Genomic DNA, 12,052 nt, shown 5'->3' with positions numbered 1-12,052 from the left:
AACCGTTTTAGATTTCTCATTTCCAGAGCTGCCAGATGGTGCATGGATACCATCTTACACCACTCAGTTTGTGGTGATCTGTCATAGCAGCAATTAACAATGACTACGCCAGGTAGCAACATAGAGCAAGGCTGGCCAAGCACCAGCTGAGAGTCAGGGGCCACGAGTGTTTACAGAACAGAGACGGTTATTTATACAAGGTACGTTTGGTGGTCGCTGGGGAAAATAAATAGATCAGTCTAGGTAGAAGGACAGAGAAATAGGTATGGGACAGTAGGGTGGGGTCAGACAGTGAATTCAAATCGATCATTTAAACTAAGTCCAGCCCTGGCTGCTGTGGCTCAGTGGATTGAGCATCGGCCTGTAAACCAAGTGTGTCGCTGGTTCGATTCCCAGTCAGGGCACATGACTAGGTTGCACGTCAGATCCCCAGTTGGGGTCGCGAGTGATGATTTTCTCCCTCTCTCCTTTCCCCTCTCTCTAAAAATAAATAAGTAAACAAACAAACAAACAAACAAATAATAAAAAATAAAGAAATAAACTAAGTCCAATTTGACCTCAATGGGGAGAGGACCTGGGTTTTGAAACATAGTTACCATACAGACATTTTATACATTTAAGTTCATACATTTACACTTAATGCATTTACTGACAAACTCTTAAGTTTTAAGAGATGATTTTTATTATATTTTTTGAGTCCGAGTATCAATCCCTTATCAAGAACATGCAAGTACTAAAGTAGGACAAATTAAGGACCCTCTCAACCTACTCTCCTAGAAGTTCTTGGATAACGGCAGCTCACACATTGTAACTGGTCATTCAAAACATTTGACTTTGTAAAACATCCCACTCCCTGGTGACGCTGGACAAGTAATGCAGTTCTTATTTATCATTAAAATAGAAAAAAACCTGCAGAAATGTTGGGAAAATCAGTGATGGCCCTAACACTATTGCCATGATCATTTTTGTAAATTATTTTTAGTCTTTACCTACATTCATACAAATGAGGTACTAAAGATGTTTATCCTTTTAAGCCTGTCAATAAATAAAAACTTTTGTACTAGTACAAAGTTTCTATAATTATAATTTTTACAGTCGAATAACATATAATTTATTATAATTTAAATAGCAATACCCTTGTTTGACATTTTCATGCTTCTTATTATTACTAAAAAAATGGTTTCATAAGCATTTCCGGCACATAGTTTTTCCTCCTTTTATGTCTGTGGTCAGCAAACTTTTTCTATAAAGAGTCAGATAAGTAAATATTTCAGGCTCGGTGGGTCACGTTGCCTTTGTCACAACTACCAAAATCTGCGGATGCTAAGTCCCTGATATAAATGGTGCAGTTTTTGCATAAACTTACACACCTCATCCTATATACTTTAAATCATCTCTAGATTATTTTTAATATCTAATAGAATATAAATGCTGTATAAATATGCTATGCTATATTATTTAGGGAATAATGACAGGAAAAAGTCTGTACATTTTCAGTACAGACACAACCACCATAGTCTAAACACACAGTACTCATCAGCAATAAAGTAACAATTTCTGGAATGTCCCCCATCGAGGCGGTGTAACCCACGGACGTGGAACCCATGGACGTGAAGGACTGAGTGTGTAGAGAATGCATTAGCTGGGAATTCCCATCACGTGGGATCGAAACTCACGGCGGTCAGCAACAACCGGGCGGGATTTCCTAAGCAGGAATCTGGCCTCCTGTGACAGAACTAAGAGAACCAACTTGAAGGATATTTTATCCCAACCTTATCATAATACAAAAAAAGGAAGTTGAGGATCTGAGAGACTGGAAATTGCTGCATAATGAATTGCCCCCCAAAACTCAGTGGCTTTTAACTACGTGTGGTGACGGATGTGAACTAGACTTCCTGTGGTTGTCGCTTCCCCACATGTACAAATCTCGAGTCACCATGCTGCACCCCTGAAACTGGTATCGTGTTACATGTCACTATGGCTCAAAATGAAACGAACAGCTACCATGAGTTGTCCCTGCCGGTTCCGGGGTCCGCTGGGCCCCGCCGAGGTTCTCCCGCAGGGCGCCTCATACCGCTGCCACCGGCCTGGCTGGGGCTGGAGGCACCGGGAAGGCGTCCTCGCTCATGTCTGCTGGCTGCTGCTGCTGCAGGTGGCCGGGGCCGTCAGACAGAGCTCTGCTGTGGCCTTTTCACGTGGCCTGGTCTCCCTCCCAGAAAACCAGGCAGAAGCTGCATCACCTTTGCTTTTGTGATCCCACCTCCTAAGTCACCCAGGGCCACGCAGACTCGGCCTGGGCGGGGAGAGACACGCAGGCCGCAGCCCTCCACGGGACGAGCGTCAGTGTGTCACTGCAAGAGGAGAGTGTGGGGATCTCATTGCAACCCCCGTCACACGCACTTCGCCCAGCTGCCCTGCTCACACAGTTGTCCCTGCAAACCCCGATCGTGGCGCCTGCCACCCTGCGTGAGATGGTCAGCCGTTCCTGACCCACGCCTTCTGCTCCAGCATGAGCTCCGTAACGGGAGGGTTCGGCTCACCCATCTTTGTATTCCTGGCACTTAGCAGGTGCTCAAAAAATCATTTGTTGCATCAGTGAACAAAGAAGTCTAATTCAGACTTCATTTAAAAGTAGTTTCAAATGTTTCTAAAGCATCAATAGAAGTTCCTTTGTCTAAATCTCTTAGGCTAGATCAACTTAAGACCGTCAGCTTTTAACACTGTTAATACCTTTAAGCTTTATTAATGATATATTCTCACATTTGTCTAAGTTATCTTTAAGTTATAAAGTTACTACTAACTCAAACATTACATATGCAACAGCAGAAAATGTGTCAGTAACACCAAATACTCACCTTAATATATATTCAGAATTAACTTGTGAATTTATTTCCCCCCCTCAAATGGGTGGGATATTTTATGGCAAGTCCCCTAAAAAGGAACTTTATGGATAACACCTCTGTTGCTAAAAACGCCAAGTGAAACAGTTAAAACCACTCCAAGATCTTAGTGCACTCAAGTGCAAACATACAATTTTAAAGTATTTTTATTCATAAATTATATATTTTTGTATCATGGTACTGGATACAGGTCATTCGACCCTAAATTATCACTCTACAATCAACTTATTTTCTTTTACTTGTCAGCAGATATGACCAAGATGACATAAAATTATATCATTTAAAACTCAAAAATCAGTTACGCTCTTCCCTGGCCTCAGCAAGCGCACACGCGCGAGGCACTGAAGCACTTCAGCTGGGTCTGGGAACACCGTGCCTGGCGGTCGCCGCCCATAACCACCTCACTACTGTCCCACACGTCACCACGCAGCCCGGGACCCGTTCCGACGCTGCTCTAATCCTGCTTCGATCACACCCCTCACAAGGCATCAGTGATCGCGTCCGTCCCGGCAAACAAGGACCGCGAGTCCGCAAAGGCTCTTACCGATCAGCACCTGACCGCTCTTCATGGCCGGGCCTCCGGGCAGCAGGCCGTGGACCACCAGCCTCTCCCCGACGGCCTGCTTCTTGGTTAGTCTCCAGCTCCACTTGGTCTGATGGATGACCCCAACCAGCACTTCCAGGAGCTTGAGGTGCTCTTTGGCTTTGATGACCGTTAGCTTCTTGGGGTTCACACAGATGTTCACGTCTTTGTACCTCTGTTGGACAGTGACCCCCGCTTTCTGATTGGACTGATGCTTTAGAATGGACACTGGCCCGCTGTCATCGCTATTTTTCTTATTGCCACGCTTGGGCAAAAGATGTCTACTTTTTAAAATTCTGGTAAACCGCTTGAGTTTGGGCCCATACTTTCTTCCTTCTCTGTAATCATCTTCTTCAATGATGATCTCATTCTCACTGAACCTGACGTGGTTCACCACAGGCGGCTCAGGAAGGAGGCTTTCTTCTTCGCCCTCACTCAGTTCCAAGTAAAACAGCTCTCCATTTCTCTGCACACTGTCCAGCCACTCAGGCTCCAGGCCGCTGTGAAAACAACAGAAAAGACCATCTGAACAGCAGCAGAGCTGAAGAAAACCAGTTATGCCTCTGGCACAGGAGTGAGGGCGGGGGCAGGGGGCAGGGAGGTGGGAGCTATACAAGCTCTTTATTAGAATCTGATTATCTCTAATTTACTGTGAGTGCCAGTAATTTATTCTGGAGGATGCTTTTTGTAGCACCTTGAAGAACAGGGTTCGGAGAAGGAATCCAAAAAGGCATAGTGACTGAAAAAAAAAAGAAAAAAAAGATGTCCCCTTCTAGAATCTAAGTATTTTTTTAAAAGAAATTTAGTTCAGTTCCTGTGCGGTTGTTAATTCACATTACACAATGTCACTGGACAGTAATTTACATTAGTAATTGATTATGTCATTACATCCACCCCCATGAGCCATTTGGTAATTGAACATAAAAATATACTATTTGCATAGAAATTTTTCAGCGTGGCTGTCATTTTAAAATGAACTAAAGACCAGTATTGATAGGCTTTAATAATAAATTTTCAAAAAAGAAATATTCCCTCATTGTGAATAAAAATTGTTGCTGAAAACAACCAGTTTATATTCATAGTTAATAATGATCGCTTCTATAGCCTATAATTTCTGTAAAACTCCTTTTTATGAATAATTGTAGTTGAAAAAGTACACCACATATTATACAATTCATCGTGTGCTTGTAAAAAACACTTTTAACTGGGAAGCAGGCCACGGAAAGAAATAAACTTATTGCCATTAAGAATGACTGAAAAAGCATTAAAAACAAAAATGCTCATCTTACATTAACACACCTAATCACAAACTCTGCCCTGTTCAATGTCATGGACATTTACTTTTCAAATTGCTAGTCTCTAAAGCGAAATTGGTGAGTGGAAAAACTACTAGTGGAGAGAGTCTTTTTAGAAACACGAGCTGTAACATCCTGGCACGAAAGGGTATAATTTGTGTCCTAATCATTCAGTCAGAAAGAAGACAGCCTGGTTTTCTGCAGTGTGTATTAGCAACTCTCGTTCCTTTAACTTAAAAGTCTCTAACTACGGTGAAAATCAATCCAAAAAACGCACCGTTCCATTACTCAACTCTGAAACTAACCACCGCCCTGATCTGTGGTTGGGAATGAACAGAATCTCTAACTATACATGAAGGGTGGAAAAAAGGCACAACTCGCCCCAAATATCAAAACCAGCATTTCTCTGGCCCTCGCTGGGTCCCAGTGTGTGGAATCACTGGAGGCTCTTCGCACCGCTTACCGCAGGGTATTAATCTCGTATTGGTTGTTTCAGCCATTCCTCTACTTTCGGAAATCAGCATTTCAGAACTGCACGCTGCTTGGAAGGGACAATCTAAATAACTGTGTCCCCACCATAACATTTTTTAATAACAATGTACCATTATTTTAAATGGCACGATATAGACACCATGATTATACACAATTACTTAATGAAGTATCAATTTAAACAATGAAAGAATGTATTTGTTTTATAATCCCAAATCTCACTCTTTAATCTGGCATGTTATTTGTATTAGAGATACAATATATGACCCCAAAGAAACATTTCCCCCTGTCTGTTAAATGTGAAGTTTATCTTAATCCCTAAAATCTAAATGTGAAACCAGTTTGGGCTATGCTTTAAAGATCCATGCAGAGTTGGGGGTGGGGGCTGGTGCTCAGGGGGTGGCATTCAATCTTGAAGCCGATAAACAGAGCCAGGTGCAGCAGTAAAATCTAGAACCACAGTGATGAACACATCAGTTCCTTCCCTTGTCTAGTGGGGAAGAGGAACTGAGGAAGGATTCATGACGATACACATGGTGGGTACTAGAGAGGGGGCACCTAGGCTAGCCAGGGGTTGAGGGTGGGGTCAGGGGAGACTTTCTGGTAGATGAGACCCCAGACATGAGTTTTCTTCTCATTAATTTAATCTTCATTGAATGTTTTTCCATTACCATTTAGTCCCATTATACCGCCTTCCCCGCAGCTGTCACCACACTGTGGTCCACCAGATGTGAGTTTTAGAACAACTGACCAGGGAGGGGGGCCTGGGGCGCCCAAGGGGAAGAGAATTGCAAAAAGAAGTAACAGCATGAGCAAAGGCCTTGAGTGGCGGTCTCCATGGCCCGCGTGGGCAACTTAAGCTGGTCTGCGGTGGCCAGAGCTGAATTGGTGAGGTGGGGAGCGGCAGGAGGGGCAGTCAAGCCCTAATTTGGCCAGGCCGCTGGACTGCAGTACAGGGTCTGGGCTTTGGAGTGCAGGTAAGAGTTTAGGTTTACATGCCAGCTGTCCTTGGGCAGGATTTGAGGTGAACAAGACTCAACACAAGAAACCATTTAGGGTTTTCTTTTGGTCACCAGGCAGAGATGACAATGAAGACAATGGGAGAAAAAATGAAAAATAGGGAAAACATTTAAGTGCTTGAGAATCACCAGGACTGTGAGGTGGGTCAGGTGAGAGAGTGACAGAGAGGAAAGGACGGATGGTGACCAGACTTCTAGTTGGTGACTATGCTTCCTGCGCCCTTTATGGGCACAGGTGCGCAGACCCCTTCTACACAAACGGAATGGAGTCGCCACGCAGGGTGGCGTTAAAAGTCGATGTTCTTATCAACATATAAAAACACACAGGGTTGTTTTGTCATTGTTTATAAGAAGTGGAAATGTGTGTGTTTGTGTCTTTATTATTTGTCAATTAACAACACAATTCAGAAATCCCTAATGGCTGCATTAATTGTCCATAGCACAGATGCAACACATTTGGTTACTCCCCTGATAGGCTTTGTGTTCAGTCCCCCCCTCCCTACCACGGGCAACAATACAGTAACCATCTTTACATGTATGTGCATACAGAGATCTTTGTCCAAAAGACTATACCAACTCACATGTCCAACAACAATGCATGAGATCCATTTTCTTAATCTTTAGGTTAAAAACACTTCACTTTAAGAGGAAGAAGAAATTTTTTAAAGAGAAAAATTACAGGAAGGGAGGCAGAGAGACAGGAATAAAGACAGGAACTGAACCTAAGAGACTCTGCAGAAGAAGGTGACGTCTAGGGAAAAGAAAACGAACTGAGAAGACACAGACATTGGTTCTTTGTGTAGATACTCCCCACTCCGGGAGACAGCTTGATCCTTCCTCCCCGTGAGCATGGACTGGAATCAGCGATGTGCTTCAAAAGAACAGAGTGTGGAAAGTGAAAAACAGTAACCAAAGCGAAGAAATCTCGCTGACATGACCTTAACCAAGAAATGGAGGTTATGAAAAACAAGGAAGGACCGAGAACTGTCACAGACCAGAGGAGACCAAGGAGACTTGATGACTAAATGCAATGCGATATCCTGGACTGGATCCTGGAACAGGAAAAGGGCATAAGTAGAGGAACGGTGAAATCCAGAAAAGCCTGCAGTTTACTTAATAGTGCAGCGCCAACGTTAATTTCTTCGTGTTGAATAATGTGCCGTAACTCCGTAAGATGTTATCAGTATCAGGGCAAACCTGCTCAAGGATATGCAGGAACTCTACTATCTTGGCAACTTTGCTGTAAATCTAAACGTATTCCTAAATAAAAGGTTTACTTCTAAAACGGAATTAAATCTAGCAGTTTTAGTTCAGATTTTTGTTACATATGGGTCACAATAATCGATATTAATAGAAATATTCTCTCATCTGTCTTCTAAGACTCCCGTGGTGCAAGCTGCAAAGTTGTCCTTGTGTACATGTCTGTCAACAAAATTCTTATTTTGGTTAGTCTATTTTGCTCTAATCACAGATAACTATAGTTATAGTCTGCTCCAAGTTATATGAATATATGCATATGCATGTGTATACATATACACGTGCGTATGTATACATGTATACACAAACATACATGCATGTGTGCATGTGCATAAACATATATACAGAGGTGTGTGTGTGTGTATGTGTGTGTATACATATATTCGGAATTACAAAATACGTTGAAGTAACAAACTTTCCCAACACTAGGTCCTCAGATTCTCGTTTCCTAGGAAACATGACTAGCTTATCTTCATTCTCCCAAAATCAGGGAGCCCATTTGAAATCGTGTCTCCTAAGTTCCTATACTGACCACATAGCTGCATGGCTATGAGCAAGTAACAGATTCTCTCTGGGCTAAAAGTATGTGATTTTAAGATGTAGACAAACCAATACTTTGAGGCTCACACAGTCTATAGCTCCCATAGCAAGACCAAATGGGTTCCATATAAACCATCCTTCCAGCAGCCTCGACTGATAACCATGAATTTTCTAATTATTTTTAAATAACCACAGCAGAAGATTACATGAAATATGTGATATTCCTAAATTTGTTCAAGTCTTCAGGAATGCAGTTTGTCCTCATTAAGCCTCTAGAATATATTAAGGAGCCATTAGTAATAATTTTCCTCCATGTTTTTAAAGACAATGAAAAATGTTTTTCCTACTTAGAGGTGAAAGTAATTGCCAAGTAACTGTTACTCCTGAATACACATTAAATACTAGTTACTGTTATTCCTAAATACACATAAAAAATGTCATCCTAAAACTGATGCATATGGCAGTCCATTATAGGGTCGGTCGGTCGATGTTTTGGTACCTGGACCTTTTCATTGTTAGTCATTTTAAACTATCACTAATCAACTTTTCCAAAAAGTTCTTAATCCATAGCAATAACAGATAGATCCCTTTAAAACTGAAGTAGCACTGGGTACCACTGAATCAAAATAACTTTTTCATTATTACTAAGGATATAAAAGTGGAAAGCAATACTTAGGTATTCTGTATTTTAAAAATTACATTATGATAAATAAAAAACAAACAAACAAGAAAACGATGAGGGTGTATAGGAAAACAGAGCAGAAATACTCCCAAAATGGTAAGAAAGGTTGTCCTCCATTGTGAGACTATGGATGGACTTTCTTTTATATATTTATTCACTTTTATAACAGGAAGAAAAGCTACATACTTTAAATAATTGTCTTATAAAACGTGCGGCATGCCCCTTCAATCTAAGTATCATACTAACGAGGTTGAAGTCACAAAGATCAAGATGCTCGAGAAGCAAGAAGACACAGCGACAGGACAATTTTATGAACACTCCAACAAAGAAACCCTCATGCATTATGGGACTCACCACAGAGGAGAGTCTGATCATCTGAGCACCCTAAAAACCTACAGTAGCAAAGAAGGGCACCCCATTTGGGCTCACGTTATCACAAAACTGGAACGTGGCGCAAATAAAGCCCGCTTACTATAGAAAAGCGATTTTCAACAGATGTGCCGCAAGAATTTTTAAAACATACAATACCTATTTAGTCAGGGACACTGATCTCCTCTCCCTTAGATTGTCAAAAAGGAAAACGACAATAGCCAACACAATAATAGCCATCCAGCGTGAATGAATTAAACTTATACCCTTTTTTTTCTTTTTTTGCGAGACTGGCAAAAAATATGCTTTTTTTTTGGTGTGCCACAGGCTTTCAGCGATTAGTTCAGGTCACTCAATCCCAGCCACGCAAAACCTCGCAGTCCCCCGGGCCCACACGCAACCTCCACTCCCGGGACAGAAGGAGATGGATTTAATTGGCCCTTTCCCAGAGCCTTACTCGTAACCGCTACTATCAGAGGAACAGGAACCCCAGTCGCTGGCCTGATCTTCAGGATCACAATCCTCATCTTCTGGAGAAGAGGGGTCTCCAAGGAGCCGCTCTGGGCTCTGGCCGGACCCGCACAAAGCCGCAGACGCCATCCGCCGAGATGCGGCAGCGACAGCAGAGCGATTCAAATCTCGCAGCCGGTACTTGCCAGGGCCGCCATGTTTCCTCCGCTGGAGACGCGGCAGCGGCCACGTGATGCCAATCCTTGGCTGCCATTGGTGGCAGCTCGGGTTGCCCAGGAGACGGGGAAGCGTCCCCGGGAAGACTAGGAAGACTGAAAGGAGCCAATGAGCTGAAACTTCTGGGAGGGCGCGTGGGTAGGGATGGAAGTAGCTGGAACCCGGCGCGCGCTCTCCTAAGCGCACCCCTCTGGAGCAGGGTAATTTAGTGAAACGGGCGGAGATCCACTGTTTTCCCCCCTTTTCTCCTCCAGTTTGCACTTCTGTCCGAACATTAGAGACACTCATCCCACACCTCCCTTGAGGTAAAGGAAACTACCTTCTGCCTTTCCTCAGGGCTCTGCATCTAATCTGGGGACCGTGGCTCTTCAGCAATACTCCCCAGGTGTTAATGAAACACGTGCCGTTGCTTCTTTGGTTTTCATATTATTTCGCATTTGCAAACATTTCTACAGTTCTCCCAAGCAGACACTGTAGACAGCTGCTTCAAGGTGACAATATTGTGAAATCGACTGTTTATCTTCTAACTCAAAACTTTATAATTTAATGAATGAAGTGTTCTCATCACTGAAGTTGAGAGTGTAAACAGGTAAATTGTACCTGTCATCTGCAAAAATCTGCGCTAAGTATTTCCTGTAAGTGCAAAATGGCTAGCATTTACTGAGCGTTAGACATTGTTCCGATTACTTCCTGTATTCACATACTATGCTAAATAGCCACATACTATGAAATAAATACCCTATAGTAGGCAAAGCCGACCGAGAATTGAACTTAAAGTCATTAACCACTAGATTGTAAGCGATGCAAATAAAATGGATAAAAGTGTAAAGCTGAAAGCAATCTAAATGTTCAACAATAGCAGGAACTTTTTAATACATTTATAGGTAATTTGAATATTATGATGTTAATAGAAATGTTTTCGAAGAGGAATGCGTGGGGAAAATGTTCCCGATACAACAAGAACATGAAGGATATACTCTAATGTTATTTTATGATATCGGTGGATATCAGTTTAAAGCGACGGGACAGATGGTGGAGACTGAGAGGCGAGTGGGCATTTTATGACACACAGTGATAAGTATTATATGATAAATACAGACTTCTCGTGGAATACCCAAAGGAAAACAAACTGGAGTGTGCAGGGCCACAGCGAATTTCTCAGGGGAAGTTTTAACTTATCCTGTTATTATAGGGTACAATGTTCCGAACTCAGAGTATTGGGAGCTGAGTCGCCCCTTGGCCCAGACTGATATCTGCATGGAGGACCCAAAGAACCCGGGTCAAATATGTGAACTTTCAAGCTGCAATTTATTTTACCGTCACATTAAACTGTGTCCACTTGAATACCTCTGTTTTATGGTTTTAACTGTATTAAGTTTCAAATGTGCATTTTTATATTTGTATACCAGCTATTGAATTTTATTTTGTAATATTTTGTATTGATTTGTAAAATGGCTTTTATATAAGAACTATAAAGCACAGAGCTTATAGCTGCTTGTTTAAAATGAGGGTTTCCAAAGGAAGTCTGTCATCCCTGGAAATCCCCAAGCGCTTTTTCCTTAAAAGAGGTCCACATGTCAGTGAAATCAGAGAGCCGGGGACTAATTCATAAAGAGATAATGGCCACAGGAGGCGTGTGAGGTGGCAGGCGGGGGTGGCAAGGAGATGGAGGCCTGTGACCTCGCTGTGACGGCCTTTCCTTAAAACGGCTTCCCGAAGGTGGGAGCAGGTGCGGATGTCTACTTGCCAGTGGCAGTAAGGAAGCGGAGACAATCCGCATGGGACGGTGTGTATTTGCTCTGGTAGACGTAAGTGTTGGGCAGCCTTGCGGGCGGAGAGTGATGGAGGAAGGAAGGCAGTCCGAAGTGGGAGGGGGGCAGGTCCAGGAAGGACGGGAAACAAATGTTTCCATCCGCACTGAGGGCCAAAAAGACTAGTACTTAAAAATATACATATTTCTAGAGAGAGGGGAAGGGTAGAGAGGACAGGGAGAGAAACACATGTGAGAGAAACATTTTGGTTGCCTCTCACACACGCACAGCCGCAGCCAGGGACCTGACCCACAACCTAGGCATGTGCCCTGACCGGGAATCCAATGTGTGACCTTCCAGTTTGCAGGCCGGCCAGGAGAGGGGCGGGGTGGGCGGGGCAGGGGAGAGCAATGTGGGGGAAATGGGACAACTGTAATAAAACAGCAATCAAAAAAGAAACTTAAAAAAGTAAGAGAAATT

The 12,052-nt window shown here is 42.9% G+C and overlaps 1 protein-coding gene across 1 annotated transcript in view; it reads right to left on the bottom strand.

Moving 5' to 3' along the window:
- INTU (inturned planar cell polarity protein) overlaps positions 1-9,800 on the bottom strand; it is a 48,062-nt gene extending 38,262 nt beyond the window's left edge. Inside the window, exons 1-2 of the mRNA XM_090288501.1 lie at positions 9,592-9,800; positions 3,445-3,983 (exon numbers count right to left, since the gene is read on the bottom strand). Coding sequence (XP_090144627.1) covers positions 3,445-3,983; positions 9,592-9,734 — 682 coding nt within the window. The 5' untranslated portion in view covers positions 9,735-9,800. The remainder of the gene's footprint in view (positions 1-3,444; positions 3,984-9,591) is intronic.
- Positions 9,801-12,052: the final 2,252 nt, after the last annotated feature.

Source organism: Furipterus horrens, unplaced genomic scaffold (genome assembly GCF_987537825.1).
Source record: "Furipterus horrens unplaced genomic scaffold, mFurHor1.1.pri manual_scaffold_10, whole genome shotgun sequence".
Taxonomy (NCBI): Eukaryota; Metazoa; Chordata; class Mammalia; order Chiroptera; family Furipteridae; genus Furipterus; species Furipterus horrens.
The sequence above is the reverse complement of the archived record's forward strand: the minus strand, read 5'-3'. Positions and strand labels throughout refer to the sequence as shown.